This window comes from Eimeria maxima, genomic scaffold (genome assembly GCF_000499605.1).
Source record: "Eimeria maxima Weybridge genomic scaffold, Emw_scaff246, whole genome shotgun sequence".
In the NCBI taxonomy this organism is placed as follows: Eukaryota; Apicomplexa; class Conoidasida; order Eucoccidiorida; family Eimeriidae; genus Eimeria; species Eimeria maxima.
Window position 1 is genome coordinate 1 of NW_013563727.1, and position 18,526 is coordinate 18,526.

The 18,526-nt window shown below is 48.9% G+C and overlaps 4 protein-coding genes across 4 annotated transcripts; 1 reads left to right on the plus strand and 3 right to left on the minus strand.

Annotated features, from left to right (window-relative positions):
• Positions 1-1,718: 1,718 nt before the first annotated feature.
• Positions 1,719-2,933, minus strand: EMWEY_00024010 (hypothetical protein; the record flags this gene model as incomplete). The annotated part of the gene is made up of 1 exon (XM_013477995.1): positions 1,719-2,933. One exon carries the CDS (start codon positions 2,931-2,933, stop codon positions 1,719-1,721), a length of 1,215 nt encoding a protein of 404 aa, XP_013333449.1.
• Positions 2,934-5,909: 2,976 nt separating this feature from the next.
• Positions 5,910-6,921, plus strand: EMWEY_00024020 (hypothetical protein, conserved; the record flags this gene model as incomplete). The annotated part of the gene is made up of 2 exons (XM_013477996.1): positions 5,910-6,643; positions 6,873-6,921. The coding sequence occupies 2 exons, from the start codon at positions 5,910-5,912 to the stop codon at positions 6,919-6,921; spliced, it is 783 nt and encodes a 260-aa protein (XP_013333450.1).
• Positions 6,922-10,493: 3,572 nt separating this feature from the next.
• On the minus strand, positions 10,494-12,614 carry EMWEY_00024030 (hypothetical protein, conserved; the record flags this gene model as incomplete). The annotated part of the gene is made up of 1 exon (XM_013477997.1): positions 10,494-12,614. The coding sequence occupies one exon, from the start codon at positions 12,612-12,614 to the stop codon at positions 10,494-10,496; it is 2,121 nt and encodes a 706-aa protein (XP_013333451.1).
• Positions 12,615-14,152: 1,538 nt separating this feature from the next.
• Positions 14,153-15,389, minus strand: EMWEY_00024040 (hypothetical protein, conserved; the record flags this gene model as incomplete). Its single annotated transcript, XM_013477998.1, has 2 exons — positions 14,153-14,287; positions 14,487-15,389. 2 exons carry the CDS (start codon positions 15,387-15,389, stop codon positions 14,153-14,155), a joined length of 1,038 nt encoding a protein of 345 aa, XP_013333452.1.
• Between the last annotated feature and the right edge of the window lie 3,137 nt (positions 15,390-18,526).

Sequence of the window (18,526 nt, forward strand, 5' to 3'; positions counted from 1 at the left end):
AATATATATATATATATAGACTGTAGAAAAAGTCTGATCAGAATATTGCTCGGCGTGAAAAAATGGCAGGCGTCCGGTAACCAGCTAACGGCAAAAGGACACCTAATTAACCGTAGGGAAGCGACACGCTGGCCCACAGCAGGGGCTGTGCAACGCGGGCATGAGGTCGAAGGCAGAACTACACAAGTCTTCTTTTTGCGGTTTTAAGGTGATATTGTTACAATTCTTACTAAGGCATTTTATGAATCAATTGAAGGCTCCAGACTTCCTCCATGGCTTGTTTCTGAGCAGTGGATGATTACGAGCGTGAGCCGTGCATAATAGTGGGCATGGCATGTGGGGAAATTGTGTGAGGGAAGCTTTAGGATAGTGTGACAACTTTTTTCCTGCTGCCTATTTTAGCCTTAATTCCTTTCAAGTGGTTAGGCTTCCACGGTTAATGGTTGAGCTTTCGTAGGGATTGGGAGCCAATCTGAATGGCGTTTCATTCGCTGCGACCGATAGGTGGCCAGTTGGATTGTGGGCAAGCGGATGCTGAGGCTCCAACGGATTTAGGAAAGTCAACTTATATTTTGGCTCTCAAATCTGAAGACCTAGTTGTATTTGTGTGCCCTAATCCACTTTTGCGTTTTCGAACCAGTGATTCAGTAGTTTGAGTCCGCAGCGGTCTGGTTCCCGCATGCATGTGGTCGCGGCAAGTTTACTGTGCTTCCCAGCTTTATCCCCTCAGTGTATCAAAAATACCCATCTGAACTGTGTAACTGCTTACTTCATTGCCTACTCTCCAAAAACGAAGCAATCACCGCCAAGTGGGGGTTCCACCAGATCCCGCACCCAGTTTGGGTTGAGTGTCGGTAGAGCCCCAGCTCGTTTTTCCCTCCTTTTGTGCTCTTCTCCACAATTGCAGACAGAAGGTTGGGAATTCGATATGTCGTTATGGGGAGTTTTCAGCTGCATTGCTCCCATTAGTGCGTCTCCTGTCGTGCGCTGGCTGCCCAACGCATCGAGCCTACGCAGCCATACAACCTGAAGTCCCAGAGGAAAATGGATTTTGCAGCGCACTGTGTGTTCTGGAGTTAATTTTCTAAGTCGTTTTCATGGCCAGTGAAACAAACTGAAGAGCGGTGTGCTGGAGTAACTGGGAGTGCCGAATAGGTGAGCCCTCCTAGACAGGTCGTACACCCGGATATACAACTGAGTCATATTGCCGGGTGTAAGAGGGAAAAGGACGATGGCATGTATACGAAAGTACAATAATTGATAGAGACGCGTACAAACAAACCGAATTGTTGTCTTCCAATACGATAACTTGTGGAAGATGCAACACTAACGGAAAAAAATGGGAAACTCCGGTACGATGGTACCTAATTCATTCTTTATCAGGGTAGCATGAAGAGCGTACGTGGCTTTACTGGCCCTCCATAAGCTATATGACAAGCAGGCACAAGGATTCAAAAGATAGCATGGACCTTCGTCATTTGTACATGTGCGCAGACAGGAAACAGTATTGCCGCATGCACTCCCATACGGTGCTAACTTATGTCGAACGGATGGGAAACATGCATATTCTCATACAAGGTGTACAGACCTCGAGAAACCTCACACTCCTACGGAATCTGGTAAAGTATGGAACCTTCACAAAATGCGAGGTGCCCTGATATGGTGCTTCAAGGAGGGGCACGTGATGCTGTGGGTTACCTGGACGACCCCGCAGTGCTCTATTGTGAACGGGTTCTCCCGGAAATTAGGCGGAGTTTTTCCAAAATTCTCTCAGCAGTCGGCATTATATCGGTTAATATTTCCCTTGACCCGTCTCCTCCGCTTGCCTGCGACCTCTGGTGCAGAGCAGCAAGGTGCTGTATCCAGATGTCTGCCCAAGCATCAGCCGTCAGCTGCAGGGATCCTTCTACTGCAGTGAGAACTGCGGAAAGATTTCTTAAGGAGTCAACAAGAGCGGAGGTACCAAATAAGGCACAGTAACAGCTTTTTGCCATTGCGTACACTTCCTTTGCTGCAATTACAGCTTCTCTCAATCCTATGAGTGTCTGAACTGCTGGGTCCTCTGGGTTAATGAGATGACGGTCGATAATGCGTTGCACGTGGACCGAGGCACTCGCAAGACCAGACTTGAGTAGGTTTGTCTGTGTTTTGCAAGCATCAGTCAATCGCCCTTCCACCTGTTCGAAGACACGTTTCGCAAGCTGAGTGAACTGGCCTAAGGTACTAATGAAGCTGTGCCGTTCATTAGTATTGACCTCATCCGAGAAGGTGATTGCTTGAAGGCCGTTTAAAATTTCGACACCTTTACACAGCAAATCTTCAAGGCTTGACCCTTCAGCATTGCCGCCTTTGCCAAGATCAGCTTCTGCAAGGTCTACTTGAAGCATCCATGCATGCATTGCCGTGGATTGGAGATAAAGGTCGACTAGATGCAAGTGGGCCGCGGGGGAGTAACCGGGAGGGATAAGTGGTGTTGGTGGCGAAGATGATGCTTCTCCTTCCACAGAAGACGTGCTTGCAGAAGCCCCTGATGGAGCAGCAACTGCCCCCTCTGGGTGCTGCCGATGTTGTTCTTGCTTCGGCATTGGTTGGCATGGGTTATTCCCTGCGTTGTCTGAAACACGGCGTCCTTTCGTCCCTTCAGATGAATATGTTGGTGAAATATGGTAGATGCATCTTAAGACCAAAAATATGGAAACCAATAGCGCTAGCATCGAGAAATATCTCTCAACGGAACGGGCAGGAGCATACGTATTCAATGAGGGCGGCGAGGCGGCATGGTCTCTTTCAGTCAAGAATAAAAACGTAGAACCGAAAGCTTCCTCTTTCACGGAAGATGCAGCGGCGGGGGCAGAAGTGCTGTTCAGCTGCACGTTTGCGTTCAGAGGGGCAAAGGCAGGTGAAAGCGTCACTGGTGGGTACATTTCAGTCATTTGCAGGCGAATGGTTCTCCCCGCATGAGCTATAAAACAAAATACGAACAAGCGTCATCCACTGTTTTTAAGGAGGACATTCACTAAAGCACCGGACACTGCAAAGCTCGTCAATACGCCTCATGCTGCGGGGGTGTCCTTCGCAGGGCATATACGAATAGTAGTATGCATGAATAAACGGAGGGGAAACGTGAAAAAGTCGGTAGGCACAACGTATTAATAAGTTTAATTATCCATTTCACGGTTTCTTTCCTTTGTTTCAAATGTCCGACCGCCTCCGGCTGTCCAGTTCGAACTTCAGCACTGCGACCTAACTGTTCTGCTGTGGCAATGTGTCTCGATAATCGTTTGCAACAATCGGGGGCAATAACAATTGAAAAATCAAATAAGCATAATTTTATTCGTTATTTTATCTTGAAAAATAACCTTGTATAAGTCCGGCTTGCCCCGCTTGGCGGCTTCATCTCAATGCTTCTTTAGAAGGCACAGCATAACTTGGCATAGCAAGGCATATCTTGGCGTTTGTAGGTTTATTCAGAATGTATCCTGCATCGGTTTTTCATTCCGCTTAATTGTTTATATATTTGGGAAGCAAACTGAAAGTGTTCATTCTTTTCGCGCATCCCTGCAACGTTCAGGCTTTTTTTCGCTGTAGCATGCCGTGTCCAAGGTGGTGCACGTGTTTCAGCTTGCGTTCGTGCAGGTTCCAACACTCGGTATCTATTAATTCTTTTCTGTGTGCACGCATGCAGTCAAGGGGGGTTCGACATGCTGACATGCTTGCAGGTGCGTACATTTTGTTCACATTCCCCGGAGCAGAAGAAGGCACGCTGAACTGCTGACAGGCGGCATCTGGTCTGCACCAGCCCAAGGCCTATGTGTCAATGTCACCAGGATGTATGGGAAAGTAGGGACGGGTACACGCTCTGTGGAACTCGGATTGCAAGTGATTGACGGCATTGGTGCAGCGCAATGTTGTAAATGCACGAACACTAACTTTGCCTTTGTAGGCAACATGCATGCAGACTGGACGGAAGCGAAAACATTCAACCATTTCATGCAGCGTTATCTCCTGCCGCAAAGAAGACTTGGTAGTGCTTGTAACGTCGTTGGTGCGAATGCCGCTCCATTTTTTCACTGTATTCCTTGTTATACTGTAATTACAGCAACAGGAGTGGTTCAATTATTCATTAAGCATCTCCGGAAGCTGCGTAGTATTATCATCCTTGGCAGGTAAGTTCTTTAGCACATTCTAGCTTGAATTCATTAGGATGCTTAACATCGACCATGACCGCATGACCAATGCAAACCATCCAGTGACCGGAGGTCTAATGTAACTCAGCAACAGCACGGTTGTCCAGTACTTGCTATCCTGTACCCAACATAATTCTTCAGTGGCTTGGTTACCTCCATTCTATGGTGTGGGGTGGATTCATAATGCAACATTGGACTCTTTCATTTACTGCTTTCCTGCATCGCCCTTGGACACCGAGGCATCATTGCCGAGAAGAAAACTCAGCAAGCAAAGACAACAGTATAAAAGACCAGAGACGCATCCGGAAGCTGTCTTCTGCGCAGATGTCCCGAATGCATGACTTCGGTAGAGCCTGCAATCGCCACACTATCCAGATGCGCGAGGCAGCTATGCACGAGTATTTCGCCCCCGTGCATCACCGCCTTGCTCATCGGAGTAGAGGACGCAGCATAAGGCCTCATCGGCTGCGCAGCCGCTGGAGATATTTACGTGTCACTACAGTCATCTTCATGGCTGACTACGGCGTACGAGGACATGAGCTGCTTGTGCGAAAGGAGGGGGCAGATGCAGTAGAGCGTTGTTGGCGCATCCGTCTGAAGCGTTGAGCATGCAAACGTTTTCAAGATTTCTCTACAGTAGTTATCCATATAGTCTGGAAGGCTTGTTGGCGCATACTGAGATGCTTTGGACCTTTCGGTTCTGCAAGGCGCGTTGGAACCCATGGCAGGACTGCTCTCTCGCAGCTCCAACCAGTTGAATCGCTGAGACCAGGATGCCTTGACAGTGCTGAAGGCATTCAATTGCATATAAGGAACTATCATTCTTAGTTATTTGGCTCCAATAGTGCTCACAACAATTCTTCGACAAGGCCCAGCACACATTTTGCTGACAAAATAATGCATGATAGTACCTTATGCGCAACTAAACCCCTTCTTCAGCATCCAGGCTTCCTGAGCTCAGCGGTCATGCGCCTAGATTTTAGAGATAAAAAGGTGGCTGCTCTCAGTTGCAACGCAGCTCTGTGCAAAAGCAGATATACAACCCCATATCCACAAGTTACCCTGCTCGTTGTTTGACCAAACACTGTTGGCAGTTGTCGGGAAATTTTTGGTGCTTAGAATTTGTCTACTACGGCCTGGTAACGGTTCATGCTCACTATAGACAGATTTGGCGCGCAAGGACCTGTGGTTCTGTATATGGGGTTTCGCAATGTCTAGCATACGGCAGCATAGTTAGTCCGTACAGTGATGTCAAGCCATTAACAGTCTAACAAGTATGGTTTATATGAAAAGGCAAACTTAAAGAGCACGACATGCATTTATCCAGGAAGTGAGCGAGACGAAACGTTCGTAGGGGCTGGCCAGCTGGAGTGGTTGGTAAAAGTATAGCCTTCAACAGAGAGGTAGAAATCTCCAAGTAGGAGGAATATCCTACTTTAATTCGCGTGTCAAAAGCAAGTTAAACATTAATTTTTCTCCGACGTGTGTAGTGCACCCGCCGTATCGTCGGGGCTCTTGCTTCCGACTGTTCCCAGCATATAACCATTTGGCGGTTGTGATGGTGCGCTGCACAGGGAGAGCATAACACCGCCCACGCCCTACGGGTGTCTGGCCAATTTGCAAACGGTGGACATTTTGAAAGACGGTTGCGTTGACAATTTTTTTAATTCTTAGTGTTAGTTGTTGACGGTTCGTTTGAAAGACATTTGACAGGACGACGAAATGTTGCGTACCGTTGCGATAGTCTTTGCTGCTTTCTACCTGACCGTCTGGCTGCCTGAAGAGACCACTGCAGCCGGCCCACAGGGCAACGGAGTTCCCTCTGTAGCCGTTATTGAACATGAGGCTGAACATGTAGAACAACAGATCCAACCGGCATCGACTAAAACAACGCCGCTTTCAGTTCGTCCCGTCGCGGGGGTGGCGCTCCTTGTAGCGCTCTCCACAGCATTGTTTCTGCTTTTGAGACGCGTTCAACGGTTTTCTTCCTCCGATAAGGAAACGGCCGATGGTGAGGGTGAGGGCGCAAAGGGACCCACTGCTGGCTTTAAGCCGGCTGTAGGCCCCGGTGGAAAGCCCATTGTTGAATGGCTCACAGGTGAAGAAAATCTCGAGACTTGGGGAGCTGCTGAGGTTGCCGCGGCAGACCCAGAGTTTGACAGTAAAGCATATCCACCAGCACACCCACCGGTTGTTCTGACTAAGGAAGAAGTGGAAACCAAGATCAAAGAAATGAAACATGTGCTTAAGTTGATTGATGAGGGTGAGAAATCAGGTAGTATGGCCGATAGCACAGGTGAATCCGTTGGGCATCGGCTGCGTGAAGCATTCGGCCTCCGCCAGGAGAACAAGCTGGCGCAATTTGACAAGGCCGTTACGCAAGAGATGGTCGCAACTTTCAATGACCTTATTAGTTCTATTGAAGATGTCTTATTCCGCGTCTATGGCACCCGCAGGTGAGTTTGGTAACACTTTAACATCACACAGCCGCATAGGCGGTTTGCTGTAAATGCATTTAGCAGTGTTTAGTGTTTGACAGCCTCGTATGTCGTTGAGCTGCGCTGAGGTAGCTTTGAAGTCAACAGAGTTGTAAAATTTAGCAACGTTGAAAGCGTAGCAGTTGAATTTGATCAGCCAACGAAGGGCATGTGCCATTCTTTCGTGTTGGCTTGTACGTTTGTGCAGCGAGGACATGGACGAGAGTGGACGCCGAAGGGGAGATGTCTCACAATAGATGACGTTTAAGGCACCGCAGGGACACATTAGACTTGGGCGAGCAGCTGGAGTATGTGGAGGGACTGTTTTACTGTTGGGTGGATGTGATGGCAAAGTGTGGCCGAAGGGAACCGGAGGAGGTGCTAGGATAGTTGATTTGAACGGATGCATTGTTGTTAAAGGCAGTTTGAAGTGGGAATCAAACGTGGCAGTGAGCGTGCCTAGGGAAGTCTTTGAAGAACCTGAAGTGTTTGAATGTTGTTTTAACTCGCAAGTTTTGATCCTTTTCCCACCTTCCACGGGGGCATCTGCCACTCCGCGTTCTCCCTGCTGTTAAGCAGCTCGTCAGCAGAGCAGAGTTAAAAGAAAACCTCTTCATGTGATATGACACAACCACAAAGTATTAAATACTTCTCGATATGTTTGGCACCCACCCTAGCATGCAGTACATGGCGGTGAATTAGATACAGGTACGCCGCGTCGCACTCGCACCATACACTCTTCTGGACGAAATGCGGGTTGTGAGTGAGCCCTGTTTCAACAAGCCGTCGTAGTTCAGCTACCAGCCTATCAGTTTCTTGAAGATGCAGAGGCTAGCCTCTCCATCGAAACAATGCCCTTGACTGCAGTTGGGAAGGGTTTAACTCACTGGGTGGCAGGAGTACGGGCGTACTATCCGCCTGGTTGCTCCCCATCTTGTATGCCACTACGATGATAGTTTGATTGGGCGCCGGTGTGCTCGACGGTATCGGACTATTTGGACCCTTACGACTTCATTACTACCTCATCCGTTTCAGGCAGCGGCTGAGCGGTGTTTTCGACACTCACGGCTTCAGCACACACGTATCGCTTGCTGGTGGATAAAACAACTGCTGCCGAAAAGCAGCAAGGCCTGGAGTATCTTGCGGGTTGCCGGTTTATAACGTTAGTCCGTGTCTTGGAAATACTGGCCCTTCTCAGTATAGTCCTCATTTGACTGTTTTTCGCGCATATGCTCTGTCACAGTAGTTGTTGCTGGCCTTTTTCCTCTCCGGCATTACACACCGCACATTTTTGCTGGCTTTCATCTCTCAGTAGCGCTTTGTAACATTTCAACCTACTGCCGGGTGAGGCCGTATGCTGGCGCATCCGTTTTGTGCTGGCCAGTACACCAAGTTCCGTTAACGCAGGGAGGAAGCACTAGAGTCAAGGCATCTAAAGAGAATGTCCTCTGTTGCAGCACTCCGAAAGCGCCACGGTAGGCTGGCAAAACGTGGGTTCAGTGATTCTTGAAGTGCACCAGCCTCTACTGCAGACTGCTCCGCCACACATATCTCGGACGCGTCTAAGGACGCTCAGCGGGCTTGCAGTGGACAACAAACACAGAGTTTGATATATGTTGGTACTTCTGGAAGGCCTCGTGTGAGAAACTGGGTGGGATGATGTTCTAGGCGCGGCCTGGAGGGCACTCTTAGTGATCACCGGCGTGAGCCGACAGCAGCTTGCAAAGATATTGTTGAAGGCTTCTAACGTTCTCTCGAGGAGGCAGGCTGCTTATGGCGGTGGTTGCAACAATGCCTCCACAGTGAAGGGATTGACGCAGCCACATACTCGGACAGCATTCTTTTGGTGAGCCCCTGCCTACTTGTTCTAGCGAGAGTCGAACCTCTTATTTCATCCCTCCTAGCCACTCCTCGCGCAAGCTATTATATACACTCCAGTAAGGTACAACTGCTTCGGCCTGCCAGAAGCGTATCTTAATAAATTTCAACTTCCACCGACCCTGTAAGTAACTGAGAAAAGTGTAACTCCCCTAGAAACTTCGGGTCCTGCATACGATGGCACTCCGACAGGCCATCCTACAAGTGAATTACCATACTTATGCCTACGCAATTAAGCATGCCTGACCGACTGCGGGACGATGGAATGTGCAGTGGCAAACGCCAGAGGCAGCCGGCAGCCTACTATTTCTACGATTATGTTTACGCTTATCTCCCCTACTTTCGCTTCCACCTTTCTCAAGCAAACCACGGTTTGAGCCCCTCACAGCAAAAATGAGATTGTCACTGTCGTTGCTTTTGTCGCTGTTGCTGCGGTTGTTGTTGCTGTTGCTGTTGTTGCTGTAGTGCATTGGCTGAAAATGCATTGGCGCAAACTGACCCAAGCGTCTAGCTGGGATACGTTATTGTTCCACGGTTTTGTGCGCTCCTGCCAGGACTTTCTGAAGCCGCCGCGTTACAACCGCGCTCCAGAAAAATGTCCACAAGAACTGCTGCTCACTCTCCCGTACTTCAGGTACCCCAAAACAAGCCCCTCAGGTTTAGACGCTTAAGGAGGAGGCCCTTTCTGCATGATTATTGCACCCACTGCCACAACTTATTCCACGTAAACAATGTCACACGTATCCGTCTCCACACTCCGCTGTGGCACGTACAGATACATAGCAACGCGGAATAAAGCCACTAGGTGTCTATATTTGTGGACAATATATAATCAAACACAGGGAGAGATGCAATGACCCTGGCTGCCACAAAGGCGGGGACAGGCAGCTGTTCAGGTTACCTTAGAAAGCCTTCTAACAAATAATCCATTGAAATGCAAGTTCCAGCTAACACGCATACGCTCACGCATATGCACGCAATAAAAAGTGTACATGCGTGTATGCGTAACGTAAGTTTGAATACACTGGAAAACTACATTACTGCCATATATATACACGCGCATACGTGAAAATGAATAAGCGTACGTGCATATACATAAAACTACTGGCTAGTAATCATATACGGCCCACGCTCCAAAGTGATCCGGAGCACGAATACCAGCAAGCCGGTTCGTCGTGCCCTTCGCAATACACGGCGAACGCAGTGCTCTATACCTGTACCCCGGGAAGCTGTGCTGCGAGTTGTGCAGTAGAAAATACTATCACGAACCAGTTGGCAGCCAAAATGCCAATAAACCGGGAAACAACAGGGTAACCGAGCTGAAATGCTCCTTGAGAGCTCCTCAGTACTGGCGAAAAAGACCCACTTCACTTGAAATGCATCATGCTGCCACCTCGTGTAACTAACAAGCATACAACGTCAAGAATGCGAAAACAACACTCCATTCGCTCTTCTGAAGAGATGGTTAGATCAACATAATGGGATGAAGACTAAATCCATACGGGCAAACAGCAATGGCGAGAATATGGCCTCCACACAAGCCTAGACGAGGAAGGTCGCATGAGAGCGGTACAGTCGAATGTCTAATTCGTCACTCCAAATAAATTAAAGCCAACGCCGCTCATGGCCAAACTAACCTTCAGCTGTGCCGCTTGCACGGCAAAACTCACAAAACAATACTTCGCCGTATGGTCTTGTTGCATGAAAGCGTTGCAGCCAGAATCCACTGATGAAGACAGTCCAGGAGAATGCCACTTCCAACTAAACAGCAGCAACCAGACAGAGCTCGTCAGGCTGCTGCTCCTGCTCCTACTCCTGTTGCTAAAGACGCAACAAAAAGTCATCATGGCATGTTTCCCTTCATTTGGGACGACATAAGAAAGACGCCAGCTGGTCTTCAGAAACAGCAGTAGGAAACGGGAGGGTACCACGAATTGCTGAATCCCTGCTATCATTCCTGTCCCGATATCTTCTGCATCAGCCACTGCCTCAATCGCGAAATAGCCCCTGTACTCATTATATCCACTCGCTGCTGCTCAGACTGTCGCGGTTGTTGCTGATGCTTCTTGGACTCTGTAACCAAAAGCCTGGCTCTTTTTAGCGACTCCTCAAGCTCTTCAAACTGCGGTGAGGGGTCTGCGAGATAATAAATGCGGGCTAAGGCATACTCCCCCTCATCTACTCGCGAACTGAGTTGCCGTGCATCATCATCTGATTGCGCTCTGAAGGCTTTCATTGCTTTCTTCAATTCCGTCTCCCACGCGGAAGCCAGCTTGTCTGCTGCCTGCACGAGCTGTGTCTGTGCGCTATCCATGGTGAGTTTCAGCCCTGCGCAGGCGTTCGTCAGGACGGGGAGTGCTGGTCTGAAGGCCGCGAACCCCATCATACTTTGGTAAAGGGCCTTTGCTTGGTTCAATGCGGCTCGGCAGTGTCGCATGTCGCTTTCCAGAAGCTCATCGATACCACTAGTGCCGCTGGCGGTGGACTGCAACCGCGTCTCACGCACGGCATCTGCTGCATGCAGAAGTAGCTTCTTCTGCTTGTCTATAGCTGCAAGCCAGCGTGGCTGCAGCAAATTCGCCGCATCCTTCAGCACCCTCTCACACATATGCAGTGCAAGCTTGAATGGCTCATAGACTTCGTACGGAACTTCCTGTGAAACTTCTGTGTGCAGTGCAACTGTAAATATCGTGATACCATCTGCAAGCAGTGCCTCAATCTTCTTGTATTGCGCTTCTGTATGGTCCATGCTTCTTAGCATCTTGCCCAGGTCTCGACTTATACGCAAAGCCGACATTGTCTGTGCCTTAACCCAAGCCACAGCCCTGGCTGCCGCTGCTGATGTCTTTTCTCTCACGGTGCCAAAATGCAGACGGCTCGGTCCGCTTTTCCTGGCTGTTTCAATAGCTAGTTGCAGGTAGTCCGTTGCGGTCCTCAAGCTTTTGGAAGGTTCACTCATGCCTCCCGCCTCCAATTGTCCGAGGACTGCTTTGGCCTCTCTTAAGGCTTCTTCGGCTGCTGCAATCAATGCAGTGTTGTCGCTGTTCCAGTGTTGCAAGGCCTGAGATAGCGCTCTTAAGTGAACTTTGGCCATATTCTCCGCCATTTCTGCTTGCTGAGAAAGAGGGGGACGACCAAATACAGGTAAAGGGGAATGGCGGCGCATGACCTGTAACACCCTCTCCGCTGCTGCGACAGCTGCAGCTGCTCTAGGGGTAAGTGGAGGAGTGCCATCGCTACGGCTTCTTTCTGCATTCTCCGATAGGAGAAGCGCATAGCGCTGCTCTTGAGCTGCGGAGTATCCCATCTGGTCTCTCTGTTTGTCTCTTTCTTCATAGGCTTCCCGGGCACTATTGGTCTGCTCCTCCAGTCTTTCAGCCGCTGCCCGCAAAGGCTCTAGCATACCCTGCCAGGAATCCTCCAAAGCTCCATGGCTTTTTGTGACCTGTTTAATCTTATTGTGTACATCCTCTAGCTGGCGACCTAAGTCCGCTGCCTTCGCATGCAGCACCTCCAACTCGTGACCGATGACCTCAAGACTCTCCAGAGCCGTTGCTACCATCCGTCTCTCTGCTGAGGACAGCGTCGAAGCGTCGTCTGGATTTAACGTAAGTATACTGATCTGCATTCCAACAACATCAATTTCGTCTTTTTCCCCTGAAGCACTACAGAGTTCAACAGCCGTAGCCGCAAGACCACCTGTGTAAAGTTCAGAGGGTTCGACATTGCCCTGGGGAACGGCTAAACCGTCTCCAGATGTATGGTGCGCGATGGCATTTCGCCTTTGGAGAGAAGAGCATTTGAAGACGAGAAAAAGACTTGTGGTGGCAGCAACGACCACTGCAACTCGCTCCAGGATACGAACGGACGATCTGAGACCAGAAGCATGCGGAGCTGCAGGAACCTTCGTTATATTATCAAATTCGTTAACTTCAAGTTGAAAACGATCACCATGATGAGCCCATGGTAGTGTCTCTGATACGCGCTCCTGGGCAACAGCAATGCCCCAGGCAGCTTTAGGCAACAAACAAACACACGCCACCAAGGCTAATCTGAAGTATCCTGTAGCCATGGCGGCCAATTCATTTAGCCTGCATTCAAGGAACTGAATAACTGCAACGAAAGAAGTGATGGTCTTCCAGAGCCGTTCCACTTGGCCGATCTGGATGCGACCAGCAATAACAACCCCCTTATTATAGGCTGCTTTAAGAGGAGTAAGCCAAAATGCACCATGCAGTAAACAAAAACTTGCACTAAAAAGGTAAAAGACCTGCTCTAAAGCTTGCGAATACGGCCACGATCATCCACTGCTGCAGAGGCACGACCCGCCCTGTTGCTCTGCCTGTGTCAGATGCTTGACTGCTTCATGCCTGTGGAGTTGTGTGGAATGTCTGGATTCATTGGGAGAAATAAACTGAGAATTTTCAAGTCACACTCATCCGTCCCTGTCGTACGGCCTTATATGTCGTCAGAACATCTATACCTTTCGAGTGTAGAGTATCTCATCGCCTCCCTCCGCCGACTCTAGAATCCAACCGGTGGACGCGCACCCCTGCCCCAAAAAATCGCTTGCCTGGCAGCCAAAAACTGGAAATTATATTAGATTGAAGAAGAAGCAAGCAGCTCAGTGCAAACAGAGGCACAAATGTAGGCGACCCAAGCAAAACTTGGTGAGTTGCTTCTGTCGGGGACCCCTAGCTTGCTGTTGATCTTCAGGAGCTTCTCCCAAGTCCAGCCACCCATTTTAAGCCAATGCCCAGGATAATTACCTCAGTTCTAACGGGAAGCATGAAGACACGCCAAGCAAATAGCCCGAAACATAGGTGGGTACAAACGCATACCTGCCACACTGTAGGGGGTAGAGCTCCTAGCTATTTACGGAGGGCGGCCTTACAGCAGCGCAAATTTTCAATGGATTCGAGATTCCAGGGTGCCAATGGGTTGTCGAACTTCATCCCTCTCATGCAATTCCAAATGTCAAATCTGTCTTACACCCAGGCACCGGTTTCAACACTGGGATGGTAGGGGAAAAGGAAGTCTTACAATGGGAAGTTGAGATGGCTCAGGCACGTTAACAAGCAAGCGGGAACACGCAGCCTCATGCCAATGGCAGGTGCTTACTGCTCTATAAGAGCCCCCGTACCCTTGTTCCATAGATACACCCGCGATGCTGGAGCACTGCCCGTCCTAACGTAGCGCCCTTTGTCACAGGTGCAACTAGGAGAATATGTGAGCTTCTGTCAAACGCCATAGGGGTACTATTTCTCTAGCAGCTGCAGCTTTCGCCGGCCCTACGAAAGAGTACGAAGGGGTCATTATTAGAAACCAAACCAAGTCGTTCAAATTGCTCGTTCCAGCATTGTTGGCTTGCAGCACAATTGGTGCATAACTGCATACCGTAGAAGGATTTTCCCTCTTGGACAAACACCCTCCGAGCTGTAGGTTAGATACGCTCAAAAGAAACGTGCAGTCAAAACATTTCAGCCCCCCTTCACCGGGATTTCCTACTGCTACATCACATTCCCTGCCCAAATTGCATTTCAAAACTATATGTTAATACGCATCAACTAGTCTTGTGCCCTCTAGTTCGGCTTTCCCAGCTATGAGCTTCTATGAGCTCCAGCCAGCCACCCAATGTTCCCCACAGAGACCCCTGCTGCTCTCCCGCCCGTCGACCACTTCGATTGTGCGTAAAGCATTGCCTATCGTCACTAGTCGTCGTAAATCATTTCCCGCTCCTTGTTCCTACAAGCGCATACAAGCCGAACACACAATAGTGGCATGTCATCCGTTAGTTGGTCAAATTCAAAAACACTCCGCTAGGATGGAAATGTGGAATACATACATTTGGGGGACTACCAAGCATTAGTCGTCGTTGTTTAGATACGTTCAAGTTTCCACTTTACAGCAGAAAGCTAGTTCAACTGTATGCCCACCTGCTTACAAAACGGTACGCAAAGATTAGGTCTTCCATTTTCTGAACAAGCTCTCTGAAATTTTTATTTAGTTCCCTAGGAACATCTGGGCCGCATTCAGCATTTAGGTTCTTCTGGCTGCAGTAGAATGCCTGCCACAGCAGATAAGTAAACGAATGACCTCGGCTGCCTCTAAAAGGTTTTGCTCTCTCACTCCCCTCAATGCAATCCACGATATTCTGCATATCTTCCACCCTTTCCTCCACCTCTTTTCTCCCCAGAGTAACTGCGGGGTCTGCTGGTGGCCATGGCTGGCCTCTCTCTGGGATGGGGTCGGGACCGATCAGATCATCCACTCTGTGGATGCTGGCATCCTCATCATCCTCAGTATCTGCTTCACTTTTGTCATCGTCAGTGTTAATGGCACCAGATTGATGGTAAGGTGTCATTATGCCCTCTTCTTCGGATTCTTCTTGTTCCATAACAAAGCCAGAAGCCCCTCCCCCTACCTTAGTTTCATCATGGGAAGAAGCTGCATCCTCCTCCCCACTCTCTCCATCACCAGCACCAGCCAGTCCCTCATCTCCCTCCAAACTTTCATCTCCCTCTGCGTCCTTCCTTGTACGATGGGATCGAATTGCTTCTCCAGCTTCTTTCTGGGAGGAGGTGGAGGGCTGAATGTATTTCAGAACGAGGAACAATGCTGCGCAGACAGCTCCGGACAGCGCAGCCCACACCACAGGGATTTTTGATAGCGCAGCTGTTTCGGTAGTCGCCATTAGGAACTTTTCCTGTGTAACATTTTCAACTGGATATTCAGGATTAGAGAGGGAAGAAACTCCGTTGCCTCTGGGATCTGCAGCACTGGTCCTTTCGATCAACCCTACGCTCAGATATGCTGAAGCCGCCACAAAGCCAAACGCCGGGAACATCTTATGATCCTGCAGAGAGTCTTTCCAAACTGTACAAAATGAAGCTAAGTGCAATATTAATTGATCTGAACAATCACACTTTGAAAAGTAACCAGAGTGATCGCGCGCAAAAAAGACACTGGGTGCGCCGACGTTGCAAAGGACGCCGCTCGATTTCGGCGGGCACTCTTTAGAGACTGGCAAAACCAGGCTAGCAAGCCGAACGACTGCAGAGTAACCTCGACAGAATTTAATGATCAATAGTAAATAATAATCATAGGTGGATTTCGATGCACAAATCAACCTAATATGTCCCCTATGCCGACGGATTTTCTTTCCTCACGCGAAGGCACTACCTGTAAGTCACCAGCACTACAACTGACATACCAGCATTATCCTAGCTGCCTATCCCATAGAAAGAACCCACTACAATGTAACATGTGTTCTAAAACAGATCATGAGTGCCCATAAACCTATCCGTTTCTCGGGGCTGGCTGCGCAGTAGAGGAACTGACCAACATGAGAGGTCTTTCCTCCCCGGTTTTTCCGACATAAGGCGACTGGAATGTGTTTTATTGTAGAATTATGTCACGTTTAAGAGCGTGGGCATTATTTATAGGTGTCCCCCTTGCGAGACGGTATACCGGACTAGACATAGTGCTCCGCGAGCGTCGCTAGCTCACGACAGGACCTCCACCCAGCCTCTGGAAGCAGAGAGACACTCCAATTAAATGCAAGCTAAGCGACACTTGCAGTTTAGCTCATATTACAGTGAAATCTGTGTTGCCCATTACTTTCGCCTGTTTATATGTGCCTAGACTACGAAACTCTTAATGCTTTGCTGCCTAAACCCTGGTGGCTCTGCTGTATTTTGGTTTTGGCAAGGATTGGTTGCTTCCGCCATCGAGCGTCTCTATTATTTGTGCTACCCTGTATGTCGGTACACGTAAACTTCATTGAATTCTATATTATTCCTATTAATATTATGAATGGAGAGTGTTCCTCTTCCCTCGTGATTGAATTTTGATTCACGGAGCCAATGATAATGGTGAACTGCGTCACAACCAAAACTTTTGGGGAGTGAGGAGACGGTGTCTTTTTTAGCAGCAACACTTGCTCAAAGTCCTGCGGCGACCCAACCCCGAAAATAAACATTGCCCAACTTTCTATTGCTGTATGCACGAAAGCTTAAGAGGAAGGTCGTACACATAGGTGGCCCCCTAATGTGAACCCAAGTACTAGTGCTAGTGCTTCCGCTGACTCCATTCAAAACTTTCTGCACCGGGAATAGTATGCTGGTGCAGTTCTATTCGGTGTAAGTTTATTGCATCCAATGCGGTACAAATAAATTAAGTAGCTACAAGTTCTTGTCAATATTTACTTGACAGCTCGAACGCTTGCTTGTCCTTCGCGGGCTGAGCCAGTAACTAGAGGTATTCGTGCCAAAGCCCATGGAAACTATGGTTGTAATTATCTGCAGTCCCCTGGCAACGTGCAACCTGTTCAATCATCTCGTGCAGACCCTCTGGATGGCTATCCACCCGGGCTGTTTTTACATGGCAGAACATGCAGAACGCTGACGGCATGGAGGCTCTCCCAGACTGTTGCGTCTCTCTGCCAGGGAGGGCGTCGAAGCATCTCTTAAACGTGGAGCAGGCATGCCGATCAGCGCGCCAACAACGCCGATTTTGGTTGCATTTCCTGGGGGCATAGTAAACTCACCCACAGCAGCAAACCCACAGATGTGCGGCTGGGCCGGTTCAGCTTCTTGTTTTGAGCACAGCTGAGCCACCTGTAGGTTTCTATTGGAGAATGGTATTTTGCAGTCGGGGCGAAAATCATTTGGAGCCGAGTAAAAACCTGTCAAGTAACGAGCAAACACAAGCCGCCACGATTAATCCAAAGTATTTTATGACCACGGCGACCAGCGCACTCAGCCTGCGTTCAACGGTTTATTATGGAGAAATAAATAATGCTTTTGCTTTTCCTGTCAACGCCTACAGTCTGCATGCGCCAAGTAGTTGCACCCCCCTCACAGAGGTTGCTGTAGAAGGGATCAATGCATCTGCACCTTGTAGGTAGTCACAACATGCAGTTAAAGCATACACATACCTGCTTTTAAACACGTCAAGTTGCAAATGTGAGGAAGCTGGTAGCCATTCACTGCTGAAGAGACACGAGCCGCTGTGCTTCTCTAACTAGACCACAAGGTTGAATGCTATATGAGTGTGGAGGTGAGAGGGATATCTTCAGGCTTTCAAAAGAATGGATTGTGCGTTGGATGTAGCCTCCTTTTGGCAAAACTCCGAAAACTTCTCATGGAGGTCTAATGCGCTACAGTATGTATGCAGATTGTTGTCGACCCTCGCCCGATTCCAGGAATTCAACCAATAAACGAGCACCCCTGCTGCACGGGGTCAATTTGCTTCTCACCACGATTCGAGATATATATTGCAATGGCAAAGAGGACGAATGCATAAAACGAACCACGACATGAGAGCCGTGTAGCAATTGCAGGCAATAATTCTTCTTTACGTATCGGGACCTTGCCCATTCCAGAGTCTTATAGTAAAGACTGTCTTAGTTTTCTAGTTGTCACGTAACCTAGGGAAAATTTCAGAGAAACAGCTTCACGAAACTGTATGCTGCTCTGGGCTTCGTTGTTTGCCTGTGCTGTACTTGGTCCTGCCGGAGGGTACAAAAGGACTATAATGGAAGTGCCCCTGAAATTGGCTGGGCAAGCATTTAATGGTATGTGCCATTCTAGTGTATTGGCTTGTACGTGTTTGCAGCAGTGGCCTGGACGATAGTCAACGTGGACGGGGAAATGCACCGCAGGAGATGACGTTTACTGCACTATAGTGACACTGTGGGGTTGAGCGATCCGCTGAAGTATAATGAGGGAGCTGTTGGGCTGTTGGGTGGATGTGATGGCAAGGTGTGACTAAATAAAGCCGGAGGAGGCGCAATTATAGTTGATTTGTACGGATGCATTGTTGTTAGAGGCAGCTTCAAGTAGGACTCAAGCGTGGTAGTGCGCTTGCCCGGTGATGCCGGCAAAGGGGCTGGAATGCTTTGAGTTTCAGTTGAATCTGACCGTGTGTAATCAACAGCTATGATAACTTCTGTGCAAGGGGAAGGGGGGGGGGGGGGGGGGG